Source organism: Fringilla coelebs (genome assembly GCF_963513975.1).
Source record: "Fringilla coelebs genome assembly, chromosome: 6".
Lineage (NCBI taxonomy): Eukaryota > Metazoa > Chordata > Aves > Passeriformes > Fringillidae > Fringilla > Fringilla coelebs.
Window position 1 is genome coordinate 22,459,011 of NC_140034.1, and position 13,365 is coordinate 22,472,375.

Consider the following 13,365-nt stretch of genomic DNA (forward strand, 5'->3'; position numbering starts at 1 on the left):
TAACTTGCAGCTGACCCTTCACTTGTCTCATCTGTTTTAAAGTCTTCCTCCCACCCCCACATTTCCCCTTTCCATCTAACAAAACTCAAGTCTGTCCAGTTATTCAATGTTCTCTGTATTAAACCACTAATTACTCTCAAGAGCTCTCCAGTTACTCTGAATTAACTAACCAATTAACTAAACAAAGTCATAGTGAAGATGCATTCTAGGCATCTTTTATAATTTTCTTTAAGTTCTGGATTTCATCCACTTTATAATAAAACCTGACAGTCAGTTTCCCTTACTGACTGCTGCTTGTATTTATCATATGATTCACAGTGGCATCTGAACTTTCAGTCTGCTGCATAGTAAACATTATGCAAAGGCAGTTTGTGGCTTCCAAGTGGCCCATATTATTTACAGGTAGCTGTGCTGCCTTTACAGCTAACATCATGGTTAGCATCCAGACACTAAATTTGTTAATTTACAGCTACACAAAAATGACCAGAGGACACGTTCAAATGGGTGCTTGGCTCACTGCTGCTGTTAACTTCAGTTGTTGCATGTAGCTGGAATACAAGGGTGTGGACAGGTGTTGCACCGTACTGTGGAAACTGGTATCCTTATCTGGATTACTTTCTCTTGGCTCAGCAGCAAGTTCTTCCACCTTCTTACAGATTTTTTTCCTGGTTGTACAGCACAGCAGAAAAGTACGGACTACAAAGGGAGATTGGAAGGACTGGCTGCAGTGGTATGGATATGTCTTGCAAGTTACATCACAGTTAAGGAGTGCAATTAGGAACCTGTAAGGTCTGAGTTAAATCGCTTGTAGGTGGTGCTTTGAGGATTAACTGCTTTAACTAGGCAGAAGAGCTGATTTGTTTGGGGTTAAGAACCCATTCTCGGCCACCAAAATAGCTCTACTTATTATGAGAATGTGGCACAAGAATACTGTAACAAAAAAACTAGTAGAGCTAAGTTCCACCATGTTTCTAACAAAGAAAGAAAGAATAAGCTCAGTTCTAACAAAATTAAATATGTGGTATTTCAGAAAGTGTAGCTTCTTGTCAGTGCTGTGATAAAACAAGACTGTTTCTCTCCAGGATACTCCCACTCCCAGGCTCAGTTTATGCATCCCCCAGATCCATGCATGCAAATCACTTTAAGACCATGCTGTTCTGACTTCTGGAAATCCCACTGTTCACATGACCTAGGCCTCAAACAGAGAGATCCTGACAACACTCCAGATTTCTGACAAGCATTACACTGCTGAATCAGTAATACATCACTCCCCCAAAAGAAGCACAGGAAGTAAAGGCCACAAGTGGCAGAAAGGCCCAGCCCAGCCCTTTGGGAAAGGTTAGTGTAAGTGGCACTGTTACATACTGCAGCTATCCAAAGAGCCAGAACACAAGCACAGCTCTGTCACTGGGGTGGGGAAGTGCTTTCAGGAGGCTCCAGGGTGAGCTGTCAGGAAGGCAGCTGCAATTTCCTTGAGCAGAGATTCTCACAAACAGGTGTATGTAACTCTGGCACTAACACAACACAGAGGAAGGAGCAAGAGCCTTGTGGAAAGGAAAAAATACTTGTAAAACCTGTTCACATTATTACATCCTTCTTTAACTTTTTACTCTTAAAACTCGTACCTCAGTGACTGAAGTGCCTGCCACAAGCTTTCTGAGTAGCAGCCACTAGAAGTTAACAGAGAGAAGGCTGATGAACAGATGATGTGAAGTTCAGGTTTTCCACCAGCCCCCACCTGCCCCATCTGCCCCATTGCTGGAACAATTGAGATCTCTATGCCTGTTTTCATGTTGCAGTGGTATAGGCATATCCTGACTACTCAACCACCAAAGGACCTACAGCAACAATTCACCAGCATTCCACTGTCTACCCACTCAGAGACAATGAAATACTTTGAAATAGCAGGACTAAGCATACAAGATGTGTTTTTTTCTGGATGAGAAGATGTTGTATGGTCAATAAATCAGGCTGAGGAAATTCAGACCTACTCTCACAAGAGCAATGATAAACAAAGTGTTCATAATGACAAAACCAGGAGTTTTTGTACAAGATTCAGGGCCATCCCATTCCAGCATCACTTCTCCCTCAGCCCTGCAGGCCTTGCAGGGGTTGAAAACTTCTGTGCACACAAGGAAGAAGTACTGTTGACAAGATGCTCCATCTACTTGCTGTCAAGGCAAAGATAGCAAGTCCACTGACCCCACTCACTTAATATTCTTCCTGAAGCGAACTCCCACTAATGTACATATTTTTCTTTTTTTTCTCTTTTTTTTTAAAATACTTAAATGAATTAAGATGGTCACCTCTCCCAGAAACAGGCAGGCGAATCCTCTGGGACCCATGGGATCCAGCTCTGGGACTGGCCCACTAGTAAGCACCTGGGAAAATCAGCACTCTCTTTTGCTCCCACTCCCCTGTCCCATTTGTCAGAATCACAGCAGGTGGATCCAGGTCCCAACTGTGGCCAGCAAGAAGTCCATAGAGCCAGGCACACAAGGCACAGCTCTCTTCATACCCGGATCTGGTACCCGTTGAGGTCTGGCATGGCTTTGGAATCGGCAGGCTTCTTCTCACCAGATGGCCTGTGAGCAAAGAAGGTAACAGCTCTTCAGAAACTGTTTTCAGTCAGGTGATGCTGCACATAGAGATGGCAGCACAGGAAAAGGTACACAGAGCTTTAGACTGATCCTGCACTACTGAGGACAGGACTACTCTGCAGCCTCCAGTAATTCCCCCAATGATCTCAACAGAATGCAAGTTAGGAAGTAGGAGGACCATTCTGGAATCACAGGTTATTATCAGGAAAACAATCTTGCTGACAGCAGAATAATTTTTGGAATCTCTTTGAGGCACAGGTCTGTGAGACACCAGAGCTCAGACCCATGTGTAATGTTAAAAGTCAGCTACCAACATCACTGTCTGTTTTAGCTGCCCCCTCCTCCCTGCCACAACAAGCAAGCGAAAAAACCCAACTGTCCCCTCAAATCCCTAATCAATGATAAACTCACAATGGTACTGACTAGGGAAGAATGCTACTGCAGGTCAGTGAAATACCCACTGTTCTAAAGAAACCCAGTAGGACATCAAAAGGATCCAAAACCAAACAGCAAGGTGGAGTATGAGTAAAACAGATGTTCTAGATAGGTCTCCTGCCCAGCAGCCCCACTCACCGTCGGTCCCCACGGCTGTTTCGCCGATGGGGGCTGGCCTGACCTCTTTGTGGGGAGGAGACATCTTTCTTTCTGTCCTTGGTGGGAGATGGTGGTCCAGTTCCTTTCCCAATCTGCCAGAAAAATAAAATTAAGAGGTGCATGAGCAGAAAGCCAATGTGAGTAATAACAAAACCCACAAAAACTAACAATGATTTATTATTAAAAAAAAAGACAAAAAGGCAAGGCAAATGCATCAAAAATGCAAAAGCCAGAAAAAACAAGTTACAGTGACAGCTATGGCTCCAAGAACTGTATACAGTTCAACCTAATCACAACTGCAGGACTGCACAAGCATCCATTAGGGGACCAGCCTGCATAAAGTGGGTGGTATTCAGTAAGAAAGAGGCCCCAGCCTCCAATTCACTTTCCACTCCAGACATCTAGAAGTAGAAAGTTTCCTGTCACTTCATTCCCCCAGTACACCAGCAGCCAGGCAAGGCAGTGGATGTAGCAGTGAGTTACTCCATCCTTGCTGCTTACCTTCAGCCTCATATCACGGGCATGTCTCTCAAGCTCTTTGCGAAAGTCTTCCCGTGTTAGCTTGTCTAGATCCAGGATGGAGCGCTTCCACTCAATCTGCTCCACACTGTGTGGGTCATGGGACACGCAGTGGCCCAGCTTCACCTTTTTCAGAGTGTGCCAGCAGCGGCGATACGCCTCCTCGAAGTCAAAGATGAGTTCGCTCAGTGTGCGGAAGACAGGTGCTTTGTACATCAGTTCCTCACGGCGGCTGATGCCCAGTGCCCCATAGCGGCCACCAAAGTTCACCCCCAGCACGATGTGTCGGAAGTAGTTCCCTGAGAAGTGGGTTTTGAAGCTGATGGGGAAACGGTCCAGTGTGGTCATGTTGTTGGTGAGGTAACTGACAGCAGCCATTATTCAGAAAATAACTGGTGGTAACAGTTTCCTGACAAGACACGTCCTGCCTGCTTCAGACCCTCCCAGCCTGCTTAACAGATTCCCCATGGGGAAAACAGATTTGGCCTCTTCAAGGAGACAGTCAACAAAGAGAAGTTAATTTTGATGCAGTTCTGTGATGCAGAAGTTGCAATGCTAGCACCTTAAGTGTACTGTATTCCATAGCTCCCAAACTGTTAACACTGCAGCATTATTCCTCAGTTTGTTTTAATCGGTTTCACTAGCTACTGTTGCATACACCTTCAGGATAAAAACTCACCAACCTCAACTTTTGAACCATTCACTCACCATCTCTGCCCCTCCAGGTGCATGAAGAACCTACAGCCCAAGTGCCACAAACTAAATCTGGAAGATAGCTAGGAAAGATGTGTACTTAAAGATAACACACATCTAGAACGAATAAAGGTATTGCCTAAGCTAGTAAGTGACATACACCATAATTAGAAGTTGGGGAGGATCCATAAGTTATCTTAATGCAGAACACATACAGGCAGTAAGGGAATGATGCTATCCACAAAGGATTTCTTGACCTAACTGTAGCTAGTGTTTTTGCTCCTATTTAGATGCTCTTTTGTCTTTTACAATCTTATATGGCTGACCAGAGCAGCACCACCCTTCCTGGTGAAGGAGGAGAAACTCCAAAGTTGTTCTGATACTTAAGAGAATTGCTTGGATTTGGATTTCATTGGTGGGCTTTTGTGGGAGAACTGGGGAAGAAAAAAAGAGGAATGTGGGGCTTGGTGACAATATTATCACCACCCTCAAAGTATCACAAGCAAGAGAGCAGAGGCAAAAACACAAGGATGGGCAGACATGCACAACTCCAAGAGGAAAGGATACATTCCCAGGATCACAGCTTCCAGGCATTTTATTGGCAGGGCCTCTTTGGTCATTTCTTTGGCCAGGTCCATCAGCCTGCAGAGTGGGACAAGGGAAAGATGAGGACAATTAGAGGGCTTGTGCTATGCACTGTGGCCAGTTCAGCCCTTTTGTACTATATTTGTAAGGTAGGTTTCCATGAGAGAGGGGGTCCCACAGAGGAGAGGAAACAGAACAAAGTATCTTCTTTAAGAAGATATTAAATCCAAACCAGGTCTCTGCCACATGCTGTTGTTGCTTCCAAGGAATTCACTTCAGTGAGTTGCAACAAAACTGTTTACTGGCCAACCTGGGTTCTCAGGGAGACTGGAGCACCAATGTGTCCACAAGTAAAACCCTCAAAGGACCTAGAGCTAGCTTTGCCACACAAGGCTCAAGGACAATAAGGCTTTCTTCGCTGGCATTAACCCTAGTCTCTATTCAGTGAGTACCATGGAGGAGACATTGGACTGATTACAAAACAAGACATTTAGACCCACATAAATCTATGGACTAGACCAATAGTAAGAAGTCAGTCTTGGGAGATTCTCCATTTGCTCTTCAAGAGAGTCAATGAACATCAGGTGCTTATTGCCAGGAACTACTGGGGCACAGCAGTTCCCAAAATCTGCAACAAGGAGAATACCCTTTCTCGTTCAAAGTATGAGTCACCAAAAGCTTAGTGAGCCTAGATTCTGCAAAAGCACTCACAGGAGCTATGAAATCAGGCCTGTAAAGATACTTAGCTTTAACAAAGCTTTTGTAGGGCAGGACCTAATTTCAGAATCCCTCAGAAGTTCATATAGTTACATTCCAATTAGAAACAGGCAGAATATGCACATTTTTGCAATACATTATCTTTGGTCTACTGGATTTACTGATTCATGACAAAAAATCCCTACTCTCTTTCTTGAGAAAGACCAGACACAGCTATGCCCCAGGGAATAGACAATAAAGTTACCCTAAGCAGGATGCAGCTGCAGTAATGAAAGCCCTAAGTGCCACTAGACCTCAGGCAGGGGATGGAGAAAACACAGTGTGTATAGCAGGGCTCCAACAACAAAGAAAGGATTAAATGCTGTAGAGGCTGCCAGCACTTACCCAGTCAGAGGTCTGCTCTTCTTAATCTCAAAGAATTGTGTCCCAGTGTGATTGTACCTGGAAGCAAGAAGTTAAGGGCTTGGCAGCTTGGAAAGCAGAGTTTGAAGAAAACTTGTCTGAAAGATGTTCATGTTATTTACTATTCTCACAGCAAAGTCATGATCCCACAAATGTAGCAGCAACACAAGAAAATCCCTACCTCCCTTTCCTACATTTCTCCCACTTACACATCCTCCTTATTTCCACTGTATTTCCTTGTCAATTCTTCTCTTCCTCATACCCACACACAGGTTTCCACTCCAATTCCCAAAGGTTTATGCTGACAGCACATGCTCTGCTCAGCTTTCCAGTTATCAGGGCAGAACAGTTTGATAAATCTCTTCCTGCTCCAATCTGCACATAATACATGGAGCAATTCATGGTACCTTATTCTAAGATTGACTGGGATCCAATCCAGAGCACAACCACCCTGGATGGGTGAAAGATGCCAAAAGGTCAACCTTCTTACCTTGAATTAAGGCTGAAGCCAGAGATAGATCTGTATCTCATCAGTGAGATTAGATTGTGTTTGCATGGCATATACCTGCTCTCCAGCATAAGAGGAATGGAGAAATCTCATTCCCAGAACACAGCCACACAGGCAGCTCTGCATATAAAGGGGCAGCATACCACAGATGCACAAAACCAGGGTGGCTGAGTGTTGTTTAGACAGAGAAGAGGGATTGAGTAGGATGACCTGAGAAGGTTTGCCCATCACCACAACTCAGCCACACCTTAACAATGAGGTGATGCAGTTTGTAGTACATCTGACACTTGGCTGTCAGGATCTCAGATATGTGTGTTTTTAATGAAATACCACTGTAAAGCCACTGACCTAGAAGAGTGGGTAGTGGGGAAAGCCTTTGACAACATGCTCATTTGTTACATGCAGCGAACAGAACCAGAAGGTAACTTGGGCAAAAAAAGAAAAGAAATGGAGCAGCAAAACAAAACATTACCCCAAGTCCAGCTTCCTGTTTTCAGGGAACAAGTTTCACTTCTCCTCCAGCTACAACTGGAGGAGCTTTTCTGTTTGTCACAGGGAAAAAAGTCTTCTTGCTCTTTCTCCCTGGGTTATCACCCCAGTGAGTAAGGTAACAGCAAAGGATACTGAAGCTCCCTGATGTAGCGCTGTACAGCTTCCAGGCGCTCAGGGATGGGGGTGGACGGCTGGAACACAGGCACACTTGGTATGGGAATCTGAAATGAGGAGCAGAACATAAATCACTTCTTCCAAACCTCTCCAGCTTCTCACTGAACTCAGTGGTACATAGCTATAGGGAGCATGTTCCTCTGAAACCAGACCTTTTTCGCTGCCCAAAGTGACCACACCAGAAACATTCCTCTATTTCCACAGTGGAAACTGGGAAGGGATTCAGAATGAGGCATCACCACAGAGCTGCAAGAGAAACGATGTGGAAAGGTCCTGCATTTATGCAACGTTACATTGGACAAAATAGATAGAATTAACTGACAAGGCAAGATACAAGACAGGAAAGCAATCATCAGAGGGAGCATGTATTTGAGTATTGAAACCGAAAGGCACAAAACAAAAATAAAAGAAAGAGGCAAAAATGGACAATGAGTTTCCCAATATCACCAGAGGGTGGAACAGTCCTGCAAGCAAAGGTAGAAAGGTCCTTCACTGCTTCCTGGCATTTCAGATGAGTTGGCCCTGACTAGGAGAAAGGCTTGACAGCATGACTCCCTGCCCTGCAGTGTCTGCTGTTTTGAATTACATGGTCAGAGAATGACTTCTGGATGTTCACCTTTCAGACTGCTGTCCCATTCTGAGGCCTCAGCCTTATGGGTCCAGTCAGATTTTCCTCACCATTTGTTCTGCAGGGAATAAACATAGTCTTGTCAGCAGCTGAGAAAATGTGTCTAGGTAAAGAGAAGGGACCTACCTACAGGACAAATAAAAAGAACACACAAGTTTGGAATGACTGATAGGCTTGGAGAAACAGCCCAATATTTTCTCCCTGAAAGATAGCTCTTGCCTTGCTAATATGAGACTGCATCTTTTCTTAGCTGTTTGGCTTTTAACATTTCAGTTCCTCCTCAGACTTCCCCCAGAGCTGGCCTATCCACAGCTATGAAAGAGTGAGTCAGAGCCAGTTCTTCCTTTGAGCCTTTCACTCTGCTGTGCACAACTGCCTCTGCCGGACATGGTTTCATAGCCAGTGGTACTGCTTAGTGCACCCTTCACGTGTATTTCTGTGCCCACTCGTTTCCACATACTTCCTTCTTCTCTCCTGTGTTAGTACAAGTGACTGGTGAACCAGGTCAGGCACCCGGACCAGCTGAAAGCTGAGCCAGCAAGCACGGGTAGTTTTCAGCCAGTTCAGTTCCCTTTCCTGGCTGGCCACATGGTTGCACTCTGCTTGTGCTCCCCCATGGTACAAGGGCCGTGCACAGAGACCGCTTAACCTTGAGGTGCTGCCTCTCGCATTGCACAGAGGCACCGGCTGCCTCACTCGCAGGGGGCAGCACAGGCACGGTGGGAGCAGATGTGAAACTGGGTTTGTTCAGCTGCAGCAGGAGCAGGGAAGGCTCCAGAGAGTGGCACAGGAATGGAGCCATCTCTGGTAGTGCATGAGCTGAGTCAGTTTGGATGCTGTGAGCTGACACACTGAGTCATAGGAAATAATTTCCAGGCAGAAACAACGAAAGAGGTAACAATCAGGGCAGGCTGACTATTTAATTTTGGTTTTTTTTCTTCAGCATGGAGACTTTAATGCTTTTCAGAGGAGACAGACAGATTAAGTGCATGTTGACAGCAGAGACTAATGATTGTGGGTAGTTCCTCCTCCCTTTACTAGTACAGACCCCCAGTCTCCTTTTCCTCAAAGGACTGTGCAACACTGAGACAGCATAATGGCAATCAGTTCAGCAGGGGACTAGTTAATGTGGAAGAACCTCCTGCACCTCAAGTAATTAAACTGATGAAAGTACACTGTGCTCTCTCTCAGATCTGGGCCTGCAGCCCAGACTGGGCTACAGTTTCTTTTTGCATCAGGTCTATAGCATTTTAATAGGACAATAGAAGCAGAATTAGAAGAATAAGGTCTCCATCCCTCAATTCCACACTGACAGGACAAGAGATCCTTATACTTTTTTCTTCCCCAGCATCATCCAGGGCATATCTCCAAAGAGCTATAAATATTAGTTAGCTTTCACAGTCCTTCAGAAAGCAGAGAAGAATTTATTTATAACAGAAAAGATAGGCAATCAGATCTATTTTGACTTCATTCTAGCTATTATGAAAGCTGAAGAGAGCCCAGATTTCCCAAAGTATATAACTTCTGCCAGGCTTAGCAAGCCAAATGAACACACCCTTGATCCCTCATCACTTGTGTAGAGTAGCTGCATCACCCCACTCCTAGATTCATACACCGTGGCAGGCTGTCTATATGCATGGGATTCTGACTCTGCTTTTAGAAAGGGGATCTTAAGAACAACCAAGATTTTCATATACAAGTGGGCCATGCTGTATGTGAGGAAAGGCAGATAGGAGCTAGGCACAGGCAAAGCTCCACCCTTTTCGGTATCACAGAGGTGCTTTTCTGGCCAGCCTAGTTTAGCAACAGTTTCTTTTATGGTACTTTTATCGTGTGTATCCAAGCTCCTCCCTCCAACTCTTCCTTCTGCAAATAACACAGGAGAAGTATCAGCCTTGATTGAGAGCCTGACTGAAAAAAAATTATTTTTTCTGGCACTCTTGTTCTGAATCCATTAGATGCAACTCTTCCTGTCTTTGCCCTCATAACCATCTCATTTAAAATCCATGATTTCTTTATGAGTCAAGCACACATCGCTTTGTACTTCCAGCTTGGACCCATTTGATGGTTCCAGCAGCTTGAAGCAAGACAATACCCCACCCTGTTGCTGGAAAGAACACAACCTACAGGAGAATGGCACTCACCCCAAGTCTACTAGAAGAAAATAGAGACTAGAGAAGCTCTCTGAGCTCACAGACTCCAGTGAGAGACACAGCACCTGAGGATGATCTGTAAACATGTGTCTAATCACAGCCTCCTCCAGTCATCATTTTATAGTGTTTTAGTTTATTGACAGCTTTTTTGAGAGCTATTTCCCCCAACACCCAATGCTGGCAATGATCCATGGCCAAAATTTTGGAGTAGGTTGTCCGGGCTCGGGCTGTTATTTGTCTCTGCCCAGACAAGGGTGAGATGGGCTCGCTTCTCGGGCTCCAAAAGACAAGGCTGGACTCTCAGGTTCGGTCTTCAAGGTTGTTTATTATTTCTTATCTACAAAAATTTTCTTTCTGCCCAGCCGGGGTCTGACCAGCAAGGCAGCCAAAGGCACTCAGACTGCCCACGGGGCGGTCGTATCTTTTATAACAAAGTCTACGTAAACTATATTTATCTTTCATCTCCAATACTTATAATTTTTATTACTAAGTGTACTTTTACTATAAACCTATCAAAAATACCTACGTCACCTGGAAAATGGAAGACAAGAAGAAGGAGGAAGAACCATGTGGCAGGCCCTAACTCCCTCCATCTTGTTTTTTTCCAACCCCCCTGTACCAAATCTTAAAAACTGTGCTTTAGCTTATAAATGTTCTATTTCTATATCTTTTACACACCAGTGATTCTTATATCCCCACATATAGGTGGAACATCTCTTGCAGGGTCAAAGTTGAGCCACCAGGTACTTTTTGCAACATTCCAAGGCTCCCGAGCTCCCCAAGGGTTCTCTCGGTAGCTCTGGCCCTCAGGAGAAGTGCACCGAGTTCCCACAGTAGGTGAGTCACTGTCCCATTCCCAACACCTAAAAAGGACTATTTACCCTCCAGCACATGGAGAGAACCTGGCTTTTAAAAGGAGCTAGCCTTGCAAAGTACACTTACTGCCCTGATTCTCATCTGTTGCACCAGCCTTTCAAAGAAACTTGATGGCACAGAGACAAGTAGTGATAAGCACCCCTCAAAGAAAAGAAATACATCCCTACAGGGAAGAAGGAGCTAAGGAAACAGAGCTCATCCATCCTTGTGGTTTCCTGAATTCCAGTATCCTCACAGCTATATGGCGAGTGAGCTTGGGAATGGCATCTCAGATGGCAGAGTGCTGAACACAGCTTACAGATCTATTTCCCAGGGGTGCTAGCAGATGCAAAAAACCCCTCAACAACCCAAAACCCAACAACCCTCAAAACAAAACAGCTCAATTTTGCCTCTTACCACAAGACCTCAGACCACTGGTGCCCCTTTACTGTAACCCTCTTGGATGAAGACTCTAAAGTGAGAACAGTGGAACTTCACATAAGACCAAAACAAGGGTCTGAACACTGTATTTCCCCACCCATCATTCACTGGAGTTTTGTTTGTCAGCTTCTTTCTTCCATTTCCCTCACCTTTTCTGACCAAATCAATCCTTTTGGTTAGGAAATTAGGTAGAGTGTGTTCTGACTGATCTGAAACATGTTTTCAGCCTTCACCTAGGCTCAGGACAAAGTCACAGGAAAGGAAGGAAATCTGAAAAGGAAGGAAAAGTCTAATGGAGTTAGAATAGGGACTGTAATCAGGACTCAGGATTTGTTCCAGCTGCTGCCATTGATGCCTCTGACTCTACTGCACAAAGGATGTTGCATCACATGCTTCTCCAGAATTCCTCATGGAAAGCAGTATGGATTGTAGTATATAATAGCATGTTCTTCCATACTTCAAATTACCTTCCCAAGGAGGTAAGTCCTTGCTAAAAAAGCCTGAGATGAAGAAGCATCATCTTTTTCTATCTGAATTTTCCCTGTTAGAGTGATGGGAATACTCTTACAACCCGCCAGTGGAGTGACACACCAAATGTTTGCAGCGTCCTTTGTTCACAGTATGCCAATAAAAGAGAGATTTTTCTCCAGCTGAGATGCAATACAGATAGCAACAATCACAAGAGTTCACACTGAAATGTTTCAATATGGTACAAGGCTCAGTGAAATGGCCAGTGGTTCCTCTTTTCATAGAGTTCTCTGCAGCAAGGCCAGGAATGTGCTTAGCAATCACACCTGACCCTTCACCAGCAATAAGCTCTGCAAGCGTTTGCTAACTCCTCTTAAAACACTTGGTATCAAAAGTCTTTTCTGACAGACACAGTTCTGTTTCAGAATGCCTTTTGGTGTGGGAGACTGTACCCAAATCAAATTTCTTCAGGTGCAAAGTCTCACCTCCGTCTGTCTCAATCCCCTACCTCAAGTATTTGTGCTCCTCTAAATTTAACTCTCCTCATCTTTTCATCATTCATCCAATCTTTCTCTTTAGCCACTGCCCATTCCCCCCTTTCGCTCTCCAGGCTGCTCACACATTAGCTACCTGAAGTCCGTTTCCCAGCAAGGCCGCAGAAGAGGGTGCTGCTGGCGCACTAGGCAGGGCAGAGCCCCGCAGATACCCTCTCGCACTCCAAGTTAAAGTGTGGCTTTGCTTCCAGCAAAAGCAGTCCCAGGGCCCGTTTTTCCCAGGGATCGCTCCCGAGCCGGGGAGACCGGCCTCCTAAGAGGACAGGCGGGCGCCTCCTCCCAGCGGGATGCCGCCGTTTCCCCCTTCCCTTCGTCTGCCCTGGGGGGAACGGTCCGCTCCGGGCGCTTCCGCTGGGACCCCGCGCCGCACCAGCTCCGGGGTGGGGTGCGGAGCGTCTCACCTTGGGCAGGTCGGCGGCGCCCCGGATCCTCTGCGCCACTCTGTCCCCCTCGGGGTGGATCCTGCCCACATGCCGCCACATCCGCTCCCAGGTGGGCTCATCCACGGGCAGCCCGCCGCGGTTGACGAAGAAGGGGACGCCGCCGTCGCGAAGATCCTCCTCGCCCTCCTCCTCCTGCTGCTCCTCGTCCCGCGGTGCCGCCGCCTCGCCGGACGGAGGCTGCCTGGCCGCCGCGGCCCCGTCGCCCCCCGGCATCGGCATCGCCGCACCCGCACTCAGCGCCTACAGCCCACCGCCGGGCCGCCGGGGGCCGCGCCCCGCATGGCCGGCGGTCCGGGCACGGGGCGTCACCGCCCCCGCCTCGCCCCTGGAGATATCAGAGCGCAAGGCTCGCCGAGAGAAGGGGAGAAAAAGCCGGGCGGGGCGGTGCCGGGTGCCGCATCAGGCCGCCGCCGCGGCGGGGGAGGCGCCGGCGGCCCGAGCGCCCGCGGCAGTGACGGCGGGCACCGCGCGGGGCGGGCCTGCCGCCGGGGTGCCCCCGCCGCGCCGCCTCCCGGGCGCTCCGCGGGGCGGGCGGGCAC

The 13,365-nt window shown here is 46.8% G+C and overlaps 1 protein-coding gene across 1 annotated transcript; it reads right to left on the reverse strand.

Annotated features, from left to right (window-relative positions):
• Positions 1 to 1,416: 1,416 nt before the first annotated feature.
• VASH1 (vasohibin 1) lies at positions 1,417 to 13,160 on the reverse strand. The gene is made up of 7 exons (XM_084207630.1): positions 12,785 to 13,160; positions 7,243 to 7,331; positions 6,093 to 6,149; positions 4,974 to 5,048; positions 3,696 to 4,077; positions 3,174 to 3,286; positions 1,417 to 2,585 (listed from the first exon to the last, which is right to left on the reverse strand). The coding sequence occupies exons 1-7, from the start codon at positions 13,043 to 13,045 to the stop codon at positions 2,513 to 2,515; spliced, it is 1,050 nt and encodes a 349-aa protein (XP_084063756.1). The 5' UTR covers positions 13,046 to 13,160; the 3' UTR covers positions 1,417 to 2,512.
• Between the last annotated feature and the right edge of the window lie 205 nt (positions 13,161 to 13,365).